We start from the raw sequence: 19,588 nt of genomic DNA, 5'->3' as shown, positions 1-19,588 counted from the left end.
CATGGTGGGAGATCTCATCCTCCCTGTGTCTCGTTTGTCAGTTTGTCCAGCGGGTGCAGCATAAGAACGACACCACCCTGGAGTTCTTCTCCCCAGCGGTGAACTGCTGCTCCAGTAGCCAGTCTCTCCAGACCTTCATCCAGCTGGACAACATGGAAGAGGAGCTCAGGAGCTTTGACTATCACACCAACCCCACCTTCAACAAGCTGGAGAAGAATATGATCACAGATACCAGATTTGTCATCGTCAACGTAGGGCAAACGCTTCACTTCAAGTCCAAAGACTCTTCGTCTCTCCTTCCTGTTGACGTCTGTGTCTTTTCCTTTCTTCAGGGTCGAGGTTTCTTGAAGGCGATGACGCAGGAGGAGGCCAAGGCGTTCATCGAAGACGTCCCCTGTCGAGTTAACGTGATGCAGGTAGAGGCAGGGGGGGCTGTGGGGGTTTGATGGCTTCTTGATGGATTTGCGTTCGCAGTCTGCAGCCGATGCCGACGCCCCATCAAAGCGGAGGAATGGCGGGCGTTCGTGTCTGAGAGTGCCGCCGCACTCGCACGCCTGACGGGTGACGCTGTCACAGAAACTCTGCCTCACTCGGCGCTGAAAATCAATCGCCTCCCTGATGAAAGCGAAAGCGGCGACTCAGAGATGCTATCAGACAGAAACAGACGCCATCTGCGCCTTCGCTTCTGACTCAAACTATTCAAACATACCTGAGCGTGTCTCGCTTTCATGTCCGTCCAGAAGCGGCGTCAGACCGAGCTGAAGTTTGGAAATCCGTTTCTTCTGTGCGGTTTCCATCCACGCTCCCTAAATTTAACAAACCGGCTGCTGCTGCGCTGTTGTCTGATCTCAGGATGTGGATGGTTGATCCGATGTGTGCGCTTGTTTCTCTCCTCTCTGGTCAGGATGACACACTGATGCTGGAAGCTCCTCAGTCGCAGCCAAAGTCCAAAAACCAGCTCAGAAACTCCACCAATGACATGCTGGAGCTGAAGGTCAGCCCCGCTCAAAGGACATGAGTCTCAGACAGACTCCATCTCTTCTGCTTGAAACGATGCCTTAAAGGGTCAATCTGGGCTCCGCCTCTTTCCAGGTGAAGTTTGGTTGGGGCACATGGATGGTGGGGCACGTCTACTACCAGGGGGGAAAGGAGGACATTCCTTTGGCCATCATCATCCCCGCAGTCATCGTTCCCATGCTGCTCTTCATCGTCATGTCCGTCTACTGCTACAGGTTTGACGAAGAGCGTTAAAAACTGGCACGCGGGTGGAGAAACGCTGGTGATTCACCCGCATGTCTGACCTCCAACAGGAGGAAGAGCCAGCAGGCGGAGCGCGAGTACGAGAAGGTGAGGCACCAGCTGGAGAGCCTGGAGGAGAGCGTTCGAGACCGCTGCAAGAAGGAGTTCACAGGTACGCCTCTTCAGCTGACGGTTTCCAGGTGGCATGGTGCACGAGGGAGACAGAACCCAACAGGGAGTAGAAGGATTAGAAAATCCCACCCCCGTTCTACCGTAACCATATTATTACACGATTGATCATCATCCGGTTCCTCACCTTCCATCTGATAACAACGCCTTACCAACACAGTTTCAGGTCATTACGTACGCTTAAGTATGAATAAATCACATGACAATGATGAATTACTTAATAATTATGTACAGTAGATACAAATATTTTGTATAATTACATACCACATACGGATAAAATATATTCAGATTATTTTCATTAGAGAAATCATGTTTATGATTAAAAATAACACTATCAGAAAATAAACATAACAAACCTTTGAGCAGGTGAATTAATATAATTAGAAATCAATAATTTTAACCATCTTTAATAATAGGTTTGGAATGTTTTTGTTTTTTTATAAGGTAATGCTGTGAAATAAAAAAGGGTCCATATTCTGTCAAAATGAATCTAACTTTATCGATGAAAATGTTTCTAACAAAAAAAACTATAAAAAATGTTTTAAAAACATAACATTTTTTAAATGTATATGAGCTGTTGCTGGTTTTTCTGAAGAAAGATGATCACTTTGATGATTAAAAAAAAGGATTATACACCGATGTGATTACATTTATATTTAGTGTTTTAGACACTTTACAACATAATTCAAGGAAATTTATATCATTCTGAATTTGGAATAATCGTCACAGCTCCGCCCCCAAATACAGTTCTTGTTTATTTTTATTTATTTAATTAATTTAAATATAGCACCAATGATAAATAAAGCCATGAGCGGCATAGCATGGCCCAGTACCCAACCGCTGATTGGCTGTACGGCCCTCACTCTCCCCCTCTACCACACTCTGGCCATACCTGCATGTGATTTTTCTTTTTTGCTGTTCGGTTTATCTCCATAGAAACCATTTTATTTTAGAAAAGCCTTGAGCTGACGAACACATCTATGTAAGTTTAAGAAGAATCTGCAAGTCAATTTTCCTATTTCCTTAGGAACGGAGGTTTTCCTAATATGTTTATATCCATGTCATATAGTTTCTTTTAGCTTGAGTCAACGGTCCATGTATTCAATTTTCACAGCGTTCTGGTAAAAAAGAAACGTCTGAATAACAGGGGAACGCCAGTTTAGCGAGCTCACCACACTTTTGCCGTAAATCTAAAACTTCTAAACCTCCCCAGTATCTTCCCAATGATGATCGAAGAGTTGGGAGGCAAAAGATCAAAATCTATCTGAGAATTTCATCTTGAGTGCCTTCTACATATTTTTAAATGAAAGATAGCTGCATCTTACCAGGGTCAAAGGTCAACAAGGCCTCCATTTGGGGCTGGAGACTTAACCTTTGTGGCGTGTGTGAAACTTTGTGATGATCATATCATCAAAAGTTTTCTTTTTTCAAATTGTGCGAAAATGTAAAAAATCGCCACAAAATTGACTCCCCAAGTCCTGTGGCCATCCCATAATATTTTCAAACTTCTTTTGGAGACCCCCGAAAAATGTGTTTTGGGGTTTCGTTTGTAGATTTTCAAATATATTTTAGAGCACCATGAGAATTTTATGTGATGTCATCAGGATGTGATGTCATCGTCTTTATCGGGGCTAGGGGTTAATCGCTAAATTCAGTCTCACCTGGCACTAGCTGCGCACACATTTTGGTGAGTTTTTAGTTTGTGGCGGTAGTGAGATTTGTTCTCCAAGGCGCAGTAAGAAAGAAGAATTGGAAAAAAACAATCAGAAGGAGAAGCAGCTCCCATTCCCCCAGTGAACAGAAGATTCATTGCTGTTTTTCAGACCTGATGATTGAAATGGAGGACCACACCAGTGAGCTGAGCGAAGGCAGGATCCCCTTCCTGGACTACAAAACCTACACGGACAGAAACTTTTTCTGGCCGTCCAAAGACAGCTCCAACGACCCCATGATCACAGGAAACATACCGGTCCCAGAAGCCCGCAAGGCCACGGTGAACCAGGCGCTCACTCAGTTCTCCAACCTGCTGAACAGCAAAACGTTCCTCATCAATGTGAGTTTGGAGTTCTCCAGGTTCTGTTCTCTCTCTGTTTATGTTCACTAAAGCGGCAACATTTGGGGAATTTGGCTAAAACTTTCCATATTTAAGTAGAAAAGCAGTTCGGCTTCTAGAATACATTTATTTTAGAATAACTTCTTAAATACTTGTTTTTCTAAGAACCTTCTTTCTTTAACATCAGTTTATTCGCACGTTGGAGAGCCGCCCGGACTTCAACGCACGTGCTCGGGGTTATTTCGCCTCCCTCCTGACGGTGGCGCTGCACGGCAAACTGGAGTATTACACGGACATCATGAGAACGCTTCTGCTGGAGCTGATGGACGAGCACGTGCAGAGCAAGAACCCCAAACTGATGCTCAGGAGGTTCTGGCTTCATTTGTTTCGTCGGCTTTTGTTTGTTTGTTTGTTTCCACTCTAGGGTTTAAGTCTGGCAGTAGTAACCAGCGGATGGCTCTCGTTGTTTCTGTAGCAGAATTCTGAAGATGTGAAACATCCAGGGAGGAATAATGGAGTTAATGTTGGCTTCTTTGTGCAGGTCAGAGACGGTGGTGGAGAGGATGCTGTGCAACTGGATGTCCATCTGCTTGTACCAGTTCCTCAGGGTAACCCCCATTCTTTAGCCTCCTTTGCTCCTCACTTCACAGTCGGTCATAAAATCTCTCAAATCTGCCCTTAAAGTTAAGTGTAAATGATTACTTTTGGAGTCACCCGTTTCCACTGACCACTCCGGTTCAGTCTGGTCCGGATTAGAATGGTCCAGGCAATTCAGGTGAGCGTTTCCGCTCATAGTTGGACTGTCACGGCAACAAAAATGGCGGTCATCCAGCAGCTCATTTTTCCCACGTATACAAACAAAGCATTTAAGTTGTTTCAGAAAGGATTGCTGGCGAGGAATAGAACTGCGTCCCTGGCGCCCTCTTCTGTCAAAATGACCTCCAGCCAATCAACGGCTTTCAACAGTAGCTCCACCCTAACCGGTCCATTTTGGACCTTCAACCAAGAAGGGCCCAAAAAATAGCACAGTTCTGTCTGGATGGAAAGGCTCAAAATATAAGTATATAAATATAAGACATCTGCCGTGTTAATGTCGATGGAGTAGAGCAGGGGTGTCAAACTCATTTTGGTTCGGGTGCCACATTCAACCCGTCTGATCTCAAGTGGGCCGGACCAGTAACATAAAGGCTAAATAACAGCTTTATTCTTGTTTTTTTACCCAATTGGAAAGCATGAATCAACCACCATGGTAGCCTAATCATTTCTTATTAGACATTCATTCACAAAGGCCAATGGATCTTAAATAAAATTAATTTCACTTTTAAAAATATTGGTTTATTCAATTTTATACAGACTGAATATTTTAAATCTGACACTAAAGCAATCCTGATAATAAATTCAAGAGGGGCTACAGAAAAAATATGAAACATCTTCCTAAAATGTAAACGTCCAAACGATGACGATGTTACACTAAATTAAACTTGCAAACATTTGTCAACATAAGAGTTTGGAGTTAACCTCCTTTCTCTCCTGAAACTTCACAAGACCGTCAATATCAGGATTGAAATCCTGTGCAGAAACACATTTACTTTCATTCAAGTGTGCAAAACACAATGAAATGTCCATTATTATTATCATTCATTATTATAAGAATCTTCTCCTGGTTTCTGCCTGAATTTTGTGGCAACACCTGCCTTCTTCCTGACTTTTGATGGAGCGCCATCAGTGACCAAAATTTCTTCATGTGACCAGTTAACTCCAACATCATCCAGCACAGTAACTAGAGAGCTGACTATGTCATCAGTTGTTGTTGTGTCCATCAACTCCAGAAACTCCACTGTGACGGTCTCTTCATCACCTCTATTAACATGCACAGCTGTACATATCTGTGATGTTGGTGCTTTCATCAATAGTGACTGAAAATACAATAAATGCCTGGATTCCTTCATATGGCTGCCCATGTTTCCTCAGAGATGTTGGATCTGATCGTAATTCTTGACAGACTCATGTTTAAGGTCGACTGCTTTTTGGGGCACAAGACTTCTGCAGCCTTCAGCATTTTTCAATAAGTTCACCATCAGAAAATGATTTGGATGTTTGCTCCAACTTGTCTGCAATAAGGTAGCTAGCTTTCACTGCTCCATCACTGACGTCACGGCTGCAGTAAATCCAGATTGTTATTTATCGGTCCAGCTAAAAGTTTCTAAATCTTTTTTTTTCTTAACTGCAAATGGTGAAACTTTTCTTTGTGGAGTCTCATAGTGGTGCTGAATGTTATGTTCTTGGAGAACCTGTTAAAGACATACCAAGCATGCAGGTTTGCATTTAGCTTCGTGAACAAATAAACGCTTTCCATTTTCCTGGAAAGCTCAGGACTTCTCTTCAACCTTTTTTTTCTTTTTGACAACATTTTGGTCATTAGGGTGTCACTACTGATCATACTTCAGTGATGAAGCTCACAGGGAACCAAACTACTGCCTACCTAGACACAGAGCTGTTAAGTTTCGTTTTTGGCACATGCAGAGTTATGTTGTTTCACCTGTAAAGCTTTTCCTTTGCTGCCCATAGTGGTGGATTTGCGCATTTCGGTTATTTCTTTAAAAAATCATAACTCGCCACAGGAATGGACTAAAAACTTGCTTTCTTTTTTAAACATCCTTATGATTTTTACTCTTCATGTGTGGGCCGGACTAAAGGCCCGTGGGCCGTATGTTTGACACCCCTGGACTACAGTTTTACAAATTTTACCTGTTAGTCTGGATTTGGATCATTTTATTCCTGTTTTAGCTCAATATTGATGTCACCAGATATAGGTAAATGGGCGGGGCAAACATAACGGATATTTGTTTGAAGACACCCAAAAACAAAAGGCATGTAGAGCTAATTGTCACTGCTCCATCAAAAGGCCATGCCACTTTAGGAACGACTCGACTCGGACCAATCACTGCTTACAGACGACGTCTGGCTCCAACATGGCGACGTCCAGATATTGCAAACAAAAAAAAGGCAATTGAATTTAAGTCAGCTGCTATTTGTGGATGATTTCACATGCACTCACTCCAGTTCTTATATACAATCAATGGTTAACAAGCCCTCTAGCGGTGAATCGACCTGGCTTTAAATTTTCTTCATAAAAGCTGCTTCATCCAGGAGTTTATGGTTGCCCTTAGTTACAGAAGTTAACTTTGTATCTGTGATCATTAAAAAGTTACCAAAAATGTTTCTTTTCTAATGTTTGACAAGATATCTCAATGTCATGGTTGCCATAGTGACAGAAAAGAGGAATACACGGTCAAATCGCACACAAGCGAGTTGTGTATTATGTGAGGACGTTAAACATTCATTATCTTAAAAGGGTCAGTAATTGTTTTTAAAAACATGAGACCTGCTATTCCTCATTTCAGGATCTTCTTTATTCTTTTCTGTCTTTGTCAGTTGTCAGACCGAGTGCACAGATGCAGTTATTTCAACATTTTGACAAGAAACTGCAATATATAAGTAGAAATGTTATCTTTCAGAGAAAATCCTGCAGATGAATCCAGTTGGGATCCCTTCTGTTCGACCCTCTTGACTCAGGCTTGTGCGTTTTGCACATGAAGTGCGTGGAAGAATTTGTCTGAAAGTCCCCTGTGTGGATCTCATTTCAGGACTCGGCTGGAGAGCCTTTGTACAAACTCTTTAGGGCCTTGAAGCACCAGGTGGAGAAGGGACCGGTGGACGCCAAGATGAAGAAAGCCAAGTACACACTGAACGACACGGGGCTGCTGGGAGACGACGTGGAGTATTCTGTCCTGGTGAGTCCCACTTTCACTCCAGCAGCAAAGACAAACTGTCAATGACACTAAAAATACTTTTCCTGTAATCAGGTCAAACACATTTTCTTTGGTTGAATCTGCGGTTTTTCTATAGTGTCCGTTAACATTGTGCACAAATTTCAGGGATTACGATAACTTTGTTTTTCTGTAAATAGGCATAAATTTTTTGAGAAAGACAATAGAAACTTTATTTTTTTGCTTAAATGTTTACTTTAGAGACATTTTAAACTTTCTAAAGTTGGACCCAAAGTCGCAATAAAAGCGGATTTAAAGTTAAAAATGTTTTAATCATGAAATGAACTCATATTCTGGAGCCAGCAGCTGCAGATTAACAGGCCAGATTATACATAAAACGTATTCAGATTTGTTCTAGACCTCAATACAGGTGGAGTTCAAATACCTTTGACTCCTCCCCTTTCATCGTAGTTAGTTAATAAACTATAACTTTTTGTAGAATTGAAAGAAAAATTAGCATGCATATGTCAAAATACGATCTAAATAAAACTATTATCCTAAATTGAATGTGTCACTTTTCAAACTTTTGCTAATTCATTTTGAACTCGTCGTAAATTTAAGTACTGTATTTTCCACACTATAAGTCGTTCCAGAGGCTAAGTCGCAGCAGCAAAAAAAAATGCATAGGAAAAAAAAACATATATAAGTCGCACTCGAATATAAGTCGCACCTTTGGGTGAAAAGTGCAACACTTCTGAACAATCCGCCAACACTGGGGTAAGACTGAACACACACCTACAGTGCCCCCTAGTTGATATTAGTGGGAAAATAACAAACCTATGAGGCCATTTATTTTGTTTAAATCACATATACGTCACACCTCTGCCCAAACTATGTTAAAAACCTCAACTTGTACTCCAAAAAATAGGGCTTCTTTAAAACAATCTTAATTTGAACTAAAGTGCAAATAAAATCCATGAAATTAACCGGTGTTACTGTTTAGTATTTCTATTGGTTAATACTCAAATAAAAAAACGTGTCCATGGATCTCATGTTAAAGATTAAAGTCATTTGTTTTACAGAAACAATGGTTGCCAAGTAAAAAAATGCTGAATTTACTTTAAGGTAAAGACATGAACATCTCTGTACTTATTTATTGACCCTCAGATATGATAAAAACCTATGGTTGTTATGGGATTATTGCTATAAAACAACCTTTTTTGCCACACAAGAGATGTCAAATGTGCAGCAAATAAGGAAAAGTGGAAGGTTTAGTTGCGTTACGGGTGAAAAGCACTGAGAGTTGGCGCATGGCTGTATTTGTGGGCTTTTTTATAATGTTTTTTCATTACTTAAGGCAGCCTGAACTTCACTTTGGTTATGTTCTCATTCGGTGCCTCACTCTAATCTTTGCATTTTCCTGCTTATATTTACACAATGTCTCTTCATTGACACGGTTCTCCTCCTCTGAGAGCGGAGCGGGACTATTTTCAGAGAGAAAAGTCTGCAACTAACCTCCACATTCAGAGACGCAGCGTGACAGGCAGAAAAAAAAAAAAAAGAAGAATGTCTGCATGGGTGTGCACGTCAGATGATGGATGTCACTGCGGCTGTTTGATTTCCGGCTGCGAAGCATCCGTTTTTAATAACCTGCTTGTGCACAGGCACTTTGTGTCAGCTGAGCATCATTGAAACGAGCACATTGTGGAGCAGCAGCATGCTGATGAGGAGCACACCGGGCTGAAGCACAAACCTCCCAGGAGGTGCTTTCCCCTTTCAAACCCGCTGAAGTTCAGACGCTCACATCAAGAGGAAAGAAGAAAGCTGCAAGTGTTTGTGTGTTGTGGAGCTGACAGCTGCTGGTGTTTGCAGAATCTGCAGGTGTTGGTTCATGGAGAAGGACCGGATGTCACTCCGGTGAAGGTGCTGAACTGTGACACCATCACGCAGGTGAGTTCACTGCAGGGGGGTGACGGTGTGCTGCGGCACCCGAGAAAGGGACATTGTTAAATCACTGAGTCTTGTTTATTAGGTCGTGATTAAAATTATGAATATTTTGACGTTACTCCTCTATGATCTAGTTCTAAGTTCTCCTATGTTAATAAATGCTGTGTCTCTGCTGTCCGCCTCCTCCGAGTCGGTGTCTTTTCTGCATTCGAATTTGCATTTTTTAACATTTTAATGACGTAAAGACTTTAGTAAGCAGAACAAATGCTGCTAATGTTCAGTATTCAAACGTGACGGATGAAATAAAAAGGAGATTCATGACTGAAAAATGTGGCCTTTTCCTAGTTTTGTGTTGTTTTTCTCAACCTTTAAGGAACTACAAACTAAGATGGTATAAAATAAATAAAGAACTTTGACAACAGTGACGTCTTTTCATTTTAAACAAGACTTTTCATTTTAGCTTTAGTCATATAGTGCAGTTTGGAGGATGCAGACAGCTGAGCATGTTTGCAGGGGTTAGTTGGGCCATTTTGTCTTATCGCTCAGAAAATGAATCCACAGTTTTCTTTTTTATGTTTCTCATGAGGCTCAGCCTTCCAATCCTCCACAGTTCTGATTTGTCTTTACCAAACTGTATCATCCAGAAATGTTACAAAAATCTTCACAAAAATCTCCATAAATGTCTGTCTCACTTCTGTTTATCTAACCTTGAAACCTTTATTTGTTTTTAGTTTTATTTGCTTTTGCACATCGGGAACATTTCGGCACAGAATGCACGTATTAAAATAAAGCTCTGTGACAATAATACAAAACCATTAATTTTGTAAATGTCAGGTTTTATTTATTAGCCTTCAATAGTTGGTTTAAATAATAATTTCATACTTTATCCACTGACGGGAAGAAAAAACCCCCATTTTAAACGCCTCCTTTAGCTGTGGTTTTGTGTCGTACACTGAGGGATGTTTCTGTTTCAGTGCATAAATTAGCAGGTTTGACTCTGAATCTCTGGTCTGCAGGTGAAAGAAAAGATCCTGGATCAGGTCTACAGGAACCAGCCGTACTCACAGAGACCAAAGCTGGAGAGTGTTGCACTGGGTAAGTCACAAGGCGCCAAGAAAAGTAGAAACAATATCATAAATATTGTGTTTCCGATGAGACTGGCTGCTTTTTTGCACACATCTATGTGCATGATTAATGGATTACAGATTGTAATTCAAGAATTGAGTAGAAAACTGAGTGAACGTGAAGAGGAGCGACCATTAAATAGTGGTTGAATTGGATAAACCTTTATCAAGAGTATAACTCTAATAATTGCAAATAATGTGCATTTTTACAATGATCTCTATACATGATCTATATGAAAAGGCAGGTCTAAGGGCAGAGAATGTTCAGTTTAGCTTAGTTTAGACATTACCTTTTGAATTTTTTGACTGATTTCATGTATGGAGCCCATTGACATGACTGTTGCAATATTGGGCTATAAAAATAAAATTGAATTGTTCAAAATTAAATGGCTAAAAATTCAGATTTAATCCTAGAATCGCGCAGAAATCAAAGCGACAGTAAAGACGAGTGTCCTTTAAAACAAGGCTGAATAGAAAAAATGTATACCTAAGTGTATAATTATAATAACACATAATTAGCCTGTATTTGTACAATAATCTGTGTACATGTCCAGATTATAAGGTTAAGAATTTTAGGTTTAATCCCTGAATTAAGAAGAATTTGAGCTACAGTGAACAGCAGCAATCTTTAAAAATGAGTTAAATGGAAATGACCTGTCATCAAAATGTTCAGACCAAGATGATGTATTTGTATTGGTATCTAAATACATGAATGGAATTGTGGTTTAATCTCAGAATCAAACAGAAAACTGAGCGACAAATAAGTTGTAATTTTGCAAGGATTTATAAACATCATAAAATAAAAAGAGATTTTTTGTTTTTATCCCAGAATTATTTAAAAAAAACTGAGTGATAGTGAAGAGAAGCAACCTTTTAAAAATGTTACACAAAATAGTTTTAGCTTTAATATAACAAGTTCAACTCATCTTTTTCTTTTGACAACGATCTATGTTCATGATCAAAAATTACAGCAAAGAATTTTTGATTCAGTCCGATAATTTGGCTGAAAGTGGAACAACAGTGAAGAGGAGTGACCTTTAACAAACAGATGAATAGAAAAACACTTCCATCAGAGCCAGAGTTGTTTGGACTCACTTCTGGTGAATCTTTAACCTCAGCCCCTCTAAAGGAGCACCTAAACAGTCATCAATTCCAGAGTCTGTGTGTGAATGAATGCAGTGACACTGAAGTTACTGCTCTGCTGTTAGAAGAGTGAAGGGAGACGACGACTGCCGGCACTATTATGGACTTAAACAAAGACGTTTTTTCAGTTTAGGATTAAAACAGTCCCTCGCTTTTTTAAACTAAAGCTCCAGATGTTTCTGTTGGCTCCAAACTCTTAAAAACAATCACGTATGAAGCTAAAATGGAATTTTACAGATTTGATTTAAAAGGAAATAAGACGATTGGTGCAAATTAAACGCCGGCGCATTTTTCTCGCCTGTTCACTGATGCCTGACAAAGACTTTTTGGTCAAAAGAAGACTCCAGAGCAAAAACAAAGAAGGAAGAAAATGTGTTGCATCTCTTCTGAATCCTAAAAATGTCGGTGTTTCCTAAAAGCTGCAGGAAAAAAGAAGGTTCTTGTAGAAACTGCGGGATTTGTGTGTGTGTGAGGAGCGTTCTGCGTTCTCGTGAACCGGCTGTCTTGATGGGCTGCAGATCATTTCTGCACTCCTGAGAATTCTGCTCTCGTCTCCTGAATCCTCCGAACTGAGAGTTAATCGAAGCGTCCATCAAGACAGCAGATTGCAGGCTGGAGCCTGAAGGAAGAATGAGAGGTGCTGTCAGTTAAACGGGGCGTTGACCTTTGAGCGCCGACTCCAGTCTTCAGTCATGTTTATGTTTATGTGTCTGACTGCGAGATACGAGAACAAAAAACCCACAAACAAGTATATCTGTTCAACTCAAGCAGAGGAAACAGGAGGAAGAGTTCTGACATCCCTGAAGTGATGAAAAGTTCTGTTTGCTTGTCTTTTCCCCCGCAGAGTGGCGTCCTGGATCTACGGGGCAGATCCTGTCCGACCTGGACCTCACGTCGCAGAAAGAAGGTCGCTGGAAGAGAATCAACACGCTGGCTCATTACAACGTGAGTTTTTGTTTTTTACAGAACATTGATTGATAAATGAGCTTTTTGCTTTGCACCACTCAGCCCTCCCTCAGTCATGGACTCCTCAACAGTTGTTTGTTTTTCAGCAGCAGTTTTTTTTTTGGCCCACAAAGAGGAGATTCAGGAACCAGGAGGTGTAGAAACTGTACCAACAAACCAAAAAAAACATCAACATCTTGAGCATAATTCTTTTCTTTTTTTTCAGTGATAGAATCCGAAAGCAGCTCTAGAGATAAAAAACGGTTTATAAAACGTATTTAACATTTATAAAAAGGTTTTCCGTCCATCTGCGCGGTGTCAGACTCCCCGCCTGAAACAATCCTGTGGTTCTTCAGCTCATCATCAGGTTCACTGAGGCGAGTCGGGATCCTGCTGCTCGCTCTGGATCTTTGTAATCAGCTTTGTTTCTGCGTTCTGCTGTGCGGGAACCGTCTGAGCCTCAGAAATACTTATGAGGCGACAGGAAGCAGGGAATGAAGTTTTCTCTCTGGTTTCAGGTTCGGGACAACGCCACGGTGGTTCTGTCCACGGTGATGCACACGCAGTCGTTCCACCAGCACCAGGACAGCCACGATGAGAGTATGCGCTCACCGGCTCCAAGTTTTGCGATTTCTGACTTTGTCGGATCCGAGAGTTCACGTTCTGCGTCTCTCTGCAGAAAACGCGCTGCTGGAGGACGACGACAACACCTTCCACTTAGTGCGGCCGACGGAAGAAATGGATGAGGTGAAGTCGAAGAGAGGCAGCATGAAGGACAAGGCCATGACCAAAGCCATCACTGAGCTCTACCTGACCCGTCTGCTGTCTGTCAAGGTGCTGCCCTTTCGCCTCTATGTCCCCAGAACCTCTGAACGTTGGGTCTCACACGGACTCTACGTCTTTCCAGGGCACGCTGCAGCAGTTTGTGGATAATTTCTTCAGTAGCGTGTTGGGTTCGGGCTCTGCTCTTCCTCCGGCCATCAAATACTTCTTTGACTTCCTGGACGAACAAGGACAGAGACACGACAACGTAGACGAGGAGACGCTGCACATCTGGAAGACCAACAGGTAGGAGGCCCAGCCCTCCTCATTTCTTTTAACCAGAATTGCCAAATGTAATCTGGTAAACACGGGATTCCGCCTAAAACCCGTCAGTCATGTAGGAGAATCGTAATTAAAGCCGCGTTTTGTCCCCAATCTACCCCCATTTGACCCACCCTCACTGGTTGAACAACTGCTACATGCCCCTTACTCCCAACTCTTTCCCCTGCCATGTTTTCCAAAATAATGGCCTTTTTGTTAGTTTTATCTCCATAGCAACCATTTAAGTTTTTGGTCGTCTAGGGTTGACAAACAGGTCTATGTAATTTTTAGGAGAATCTGCAAAAGTAAAATTTGGGATTTCCTTGGCAACAGAGGTTTTTTGTTATCCACGCCAATATTCCTAATATGTTCATATCGTATGTCATATCATTCAGCTTGAGCCGGGGTTTTTGGTGTTTTCCACAATATTCCGGTAAATAATATGCCAACAAAAGGGAAATGCCACTTTTATGCCACACCGTCGTTTAACAAAATACAGTCTGTGTAACCAAGATCTTCGAGTAGCTTCCCAATGATGCTCGGGGAGTTTGGAGGCGATAGATGGAGATCATTTAAATTTGTAGCTGATACCAAAGGTAATTTTTTATTCAAGATGAACCATCAGTGTGTGAATGGGACTGTGACTGTGAAGCGTTTGGCCCTTCGAGGAAGGTAGAAAAGTATTCCCCATTTACCATGTTGGCCCCTTCCTGAGATCAAAGGTCAATAAAATTTTTTGCAATGTTTATTTCCAAAAGAGATTTAGACGTATTCTTTTTTGTTTGATGGTTTCTCCCACTGTGAGATGTCATCCTTTCTTTTGTGGGGTGGGGGTGAGTGGATCAGCTGCAGACCTGACGCTTTTTCCCGCCGTATTTTAGCGGATGGATTACCTGCCAGCTGCTGTTCAAAGGTCCTGTGAAGTTTTCAGACAGAGATCTCATAGAAATAATTATCTCCCTCATCAGTTCTTTGTGTGTTTTAATCAACTCCACTAGAGGCTCATTAGGGCCTCATCACCGCCGGCGCGGGCGGTGGCCTCATGAAAGGTTGCTCCAATCGCTGTCGTCAGGTTGCACAGATGAAGACAATGTAGAGATGAAGGACGGAGAACAACGGATGTCTGCGTTTAAACTAGCCTTGAGCTGACGCTGTCAATCACCTTGTTTGACGATAAAAAATGTATTAGTCGTAGGAAATATTAACGATGGTCGTGACTTTTTGACAGATTTTTAAAAGCTCTTATTTTGAAAAGAACAAAGAGGTTTAAGGAAAATGCATATATTTTCTTTTCCTGGCTTTTATGTTCTCGACTTGTTAGACTGAATACAAACTGAGCAGCTGTCAGAGGCAACTTAGATTCAGTATAAAATGTGATGAGAGCGTCGGAAAAAACTAAAACACAGACAAAAAAACACTGTAACATGACTCATCAGTTGGATAGAGGCTGTAACATGACTCATCAGTTGGATGAAGGCTGTAACATGACTCATCAGTTGGATGCAGGCTGTAACATGACTCATCAGGTGGATGGAGGCTGTAACATGACTCATCAGGTGGATGGAGGCTGTAACATGACTCATCAGGTGGATGGAGGCTGTAACATGACTCATCAGTTGGATGGAGGCTATAACATGACTCATCAGGTGGATGGAGGCTGTAACATGACTCATCAGGTGGATGGAGGCTGTAACATGACTCATCAGGTGGATGGAGGCTGTAACATGACTCATCAGTTGGATGGAGGGTGTAACATGACTCATTAGTTGGATGGAGGGTGTAACATGATTCATCAGTTGGATGGAGCCTGTAACATGACTCATCAGTTGGATAGAGGCTGTAACATGATTCATCAGTTGGATAGAGGCTGTAACATGATTAATCAGTTGGATGAAGGCTGTAACATTACTCATTAGTTGGATGAAGGCTGTAACATGACTCATTAGTTGGATGAAGGTTGTAACATGACTCATCAGTTGGATGGAGCCTGTAACATGACTCATCAGTTGGATGGAGCCTGTAACATGATTAATCAGTTGGATAGAGGCTGTAACATGATTAATCAGTTGGATAGAGGCTGTAACATGATTATTCAGTTGGATAGAGGCTGTAACATGATTAATCAGTTGGATGAAGGCTGTAACATGACTCATCAGTTGGATGGAGCCTGTAACATGACTCATCAGTTGGATAGAGGCTGTAACATGATTCATCAGTTGGATAGAGGCTGTAACATGATTAATCAGTTGGATGAAGGCTGTAACATTACTCATCAGTTGGATAGAGGCTGTAACATGACTCATTAGTTGGATGAAGGTTGTAACATGACTCATCAGTTGGATGGAGCCTGTAACATGACTCATCAGTTGGATGGAGCCTGTAACATGATTAATCAGTTGGATAGAGGCTGTAACATGATTAATCAGTTGGATAGAGGCTGTAACATGATTATTCAGTTGGATAGAGGCTGTAACATGATTAATCAGTTGGATGAAGGCTGTAACATGACTCATCAGTTGGATAGAGGCTGTAACATGATTAATCAGTTGGATAGAGGCTGTAACATGATTAATCAGTTGGATGAAGGCTGTAACATGACTCATCAGTTGGATGGAGCCTGTAACATGACTCATCAGTTGGATAGAGGCTGTAACATGATTCATCAGTTGGATAGAGGCTGTAACATGATTAATCAGTTGGATGAAGGCTGTAACATTACTCATCAGTTGGATAGAGGCTGTAACATGATTAATCAGTTGGATAGAGGCTGTAACATTACTCATCAGTTGGATAGAGGCTGTAACATTACTCATCAGTTGGATAGAGGCTGTAACATGACTCATCAGTTGGATGGAGCCTGTAACATGATTATTCAGTTGGATAGAGGCTGTAACATGATTAATCAGTTGGATAGAGGCTGTAACATGATTAATCAGTTGGATAGAGGCTGTAACATGATTAATCAGTTGGATAGAGGCTGTAACATGATTAATCAGTTGGATAGAGGCTGTAACATGACTCATCAGTTGGATAGAGGCTGTAACATGATTAATCAGTTGGATAGAGGCTGTAACATGACTCATCAGTTGGATAGAGGCTGTAACATGATTAATCAGTTGGATGAAGGCTGTAACATTACTCATCAGTTGGATAGAGGCTGTAACATGATTAATCAGTTGGATAGAGGCTGTAACATTACTCATCAGTTGGATAGAGGCTATAACATTACTCATCAGTTGGATAGAGGCTGTAACATGACTCATCAGTTGGATGGAGCCTGTAACATGATTATTCAGTTGGATAGAGGCTGTAACATGATTAATCAGTTGGATAGAGGCTGTAACATGATTAATCAGTTGGATAGAGGCTGTAACATGATTAATCAGTTGGATAGAGGGTGTAACATGATTAATCAGTTGGATAGAGGCTGTAACATGATTAATCAGTTGGATAGAGGCTGTAACATGACTCATCAGTTGGATGGAGGGTGTAACATTTTTCATCAGTTGGAGGGAGGGTGTAACATGAATCGTTAGTTTGACAAAAGATGTAACATGACTCATCAGTTCGTACTGGATCCAGTTTCTTTCATCTCTTTGGTCGTGGCTATTTCAGTTGTAAATTATCTCTTCGAAAGAAAATGGGCGGGAAAATCCGACCAGGCATATGTTTGAACACGCCCACAAAGTTTTCACCTGCAAGTCATCACTTCCCCGTTATGGCGAGCAAAGAAAATGTGTTATATCCCTCCCGTTCGGCTGTTTTTCTTTCAAACAACCTTCTTGTGTACAAAAGCCCCCTGGTGGTTACATGGTGAACGGACAGGTTTCTTTTTTTAATGATCTTCATTCTGGAAGTCAAAAGGCTGCATCCCTCGTGCAAAGTCGTTCTATTAAAGCTTTTTTGTACACAGAGGCCACATCATCTGCTGAGACCTGCTGCTCCTGGTTCTTCAGGGTTCTACTGATTCATCTCACCTCAGGATTTTTCTGTCCAGCGTCAGGTTTTTTTCAGAGGTTCTGAAAAGTTTCTGATCTGTGTTTGCAGTTTGCCACTGCGATTTTGGGTGAACATCCTGAGGAACCCGCACTTTATCTTGGATGTTCACGTGACGGAGGTGGTGGACGCCTCGCTGCACGTCATCGCGCAGACCTTCATGGACGCCTGCACCAAGACTGAGCACAAACTCACCCGGGTCAGTGACCAGCGATCCAACATTCAGAACAATGTCCAAAGTCCAGAACAGACCCACTCAAACCAAACCATAGAGGAGAACCACAAAATATGATGAAGACAATTACTCAGCAGCTTTTCAGATTGTCTCTGCAACATTTGTTTGGCTTTTGTGGAAAGTCTTTGGCGCCCTCCTGTGGTCAAATGCTGTAGCTACAAAAAGTCAAATACTTTTTCAAACTTGGATTAATTTTGTTTCCCCTGCAACAAATTAAATAACAAAATCACTTCTTTGTGATTCTTGTGAAACATAGTAGTCAATTTGACAGAACATTTTGTTATTTACTTATTCTTTACTTTAGATCATTTTCTAAATCTTTAAAACCGTCTTTTGTATCTCATCTAGTCTAATTCAAACGGTGAGATCAGCATTTCCTGGTATAAAGATCAGCAGATTGTGCCGTGATGCGTCCGTTTTGTCTTTTCCTCCAGGAGTCTCCCAGCAACAAGCTTCTCTATGCAAAAGAGATTTCCTCCTACAAGAGGATGGTGGACGAGTGAGTTTGGCGCTCCACGCTCTGATCGCTCGTTTGTGTCGCTGTGTTGTGTTCATGCGGCTGTTTGTCTCCTGCAGTTACTACAAAAACATCAGGGAGTTGATTCCTGTCAGTGACCAGGACATGAACACACACCTCGCCGAGGTTTCCAGGGTAAGAAACGAGTTTGTTGCAGTAACACAGGAGGAGATGCAGTTCGACTTTTGGCCTGAGGTGTCACTGTAGAGCAGCTTGTAGATATTTCTGGTCAAGTTCAATCTGCCCCGTCCATCGTGCTTCCAAGGCTGGATTTTGTTGTTGGTCGCACAAATTTAAAATCAAACTTAGAGTTAAAGTTCCAGATGTGTTTTCCTTTGTGTTTTTTCTGACCGAGTTTGAAGGCTTGCTGTCCCGCATTAAGTAGAGAGGGTAAAAATAAAAACAAGAATAAAATCATCTGTCTTATTATTGCTTCGTTGAAAATAAGAAAGTATCATAAAGTCCTGGGATTAAACAATCTGCATGAGCTAGCATCACATCAGAGCCACAGCCAGTGCTGCTCCCTGCTGCAGTGTAGCTTTTTTTCCCGACTTATCAAAGTTCTTTTTGGTCTAATTTGATCAAACCGCAGGGTCATATTAGTTTGGTCATTCTGCACATTGAAAAAAAAATCGATTTGAAAACCAAAAGTATGTAATTTTCACTGTTTCTTTGTCGCTAAAGAGAAACATTTGAGTGGTTTGTGGCTCCACGTGTGTCAAGCTCCTCACTCATGCACAGGTATCGTCATCAGAAAGGGGGGGTAGAGGGCCAATGGCCACGCCCACATAGTGGAGATTTTGAAAACAGGCTTTAGACAAACATGAAGTCTGGCTTTTTAAGACATTTAGGTTGGAGAATTTGCTTCATGATGAAAACACCACTGAGAAAGTTTTTATTTAAATAAATAAGTCATTGGGGGACTTTGGGAACATTTAACTCTTACAGCTGGTGGTTTGGTTTTGCTGACTTTGGTTTCCTCTTTTACTCGACAGCAACACACAGGCAAGCTGAACACGCAGGCCGCCTTACATCAGCTGTACCACTACGCCAGCAAGTACTACGATGTGGTGAGGACTCCTGATTCTGCCGGTTCTCATGATCGAGACGACTGTTGTTGTGATTTTGGGCTATACAAATAAAATTGAATTGAATTGAATGAAGAAGAACGGTTTCAGACTCCGAAAACCTTTTGATTACAGTTCTGCAAAAACACAAACTACAGATTTATGGCTGCTGCAAAATCCAACATCAGTCATGGACTTTAAATCCCCAAAATGCAGGAATAGGAGGGAAAAAATAATCATTCAGATTGTATGACACTTTTTGCAAAACTATAACTGTTTC

The 19,588-nt window shown here is 41.4% G+C and overlaps 1 protein-coding gene across 1 annotated transcript in view; it reads left to right on the top strand.

Annotated features, from left to right (window-relative positions):
• LOC101167917 (plexin-B2) overlaps positions 1-19,588 on the top strand; it is a 168,912-nt gene that overhangs the window by 144,536 nt on the left and 4,788 nt on the right. Inside the window, exons 23-41 of the mRNA XM_004083283.4 lie at positions 42-251; positions 333-416; positions 905-994; positions 1,093-1,232; positions 1,311-1,411; positions 3,252-3,481; positions 3,669-3,850; positions 4,023-4,089; positions 7,129-7,275; positions 9,124-9,201; positions 10,215-10,293; positions 12,310-12,410; positions 12,929-13,010; positions 13,090-13,244; positions 13,318-13,478; positions 17,541-17,688; positions 18,159-18,223; positions 18,301-18,376; positions 19,237-19,311. Of these exons, the coding sequence (XP_004083331.2) occupies positions 42-251; positions 333-416; positions 905-994; positions 1,093-1,232; positions 1,311-1,411; positions 3,252-3,481; positions 3,669-3,850; positions 4,023-4,089; positions 7,129-7,275; positions 9,124-9,201; positions 10,215-10,293; positions 12,310-12,410; positions 12,929-13,010; positions 13,090-13,244; positions 13,318-13,478; positions 17,541-17,688; positions 18,159-18,223; positions 18,301-18,376; positions 19,237-19,311 (2,271 nt within the window). The remainder of the gene's footprint in view (positions 1-41; positions 252-332; positions 417-904; positions 995-1,092; positions 1,233-1,310; positions 1,412-3,251; positions 3,482-3,668; positions 3,851-4,022; positions 4,090-7,128; positions 7,276-9,123; positions 9,202-10,214; positions 10,294-12,309; positions 12,411-12,928; positions 13,011-13,089; positions 13,245-13,317; positions 13,479-17,540; positions 17,689-18,158; positions 18,224-18,300; positions 18,377-19,236; positions 19,312-19,588) is intronic.

This window comes from Oryzias latipes, chromosome 23, assembly GCF_002234675.1.
Source record: "Oryzias latipes chromosome 23, ASM223467v1".
In the NCBI taxonomy this organism is placed as follows: Eukaryota; Metazoa; Chordata; class Actinopteri; order Beloniformes; family Adrianichthyidae; genus Oryzias; species Oryzias latipes.
The sequence above is the reverse complement of the archived record's forward strand: the minus strand, read 5'-3'. Positions and strand labels throughout refer to the sequence as shown.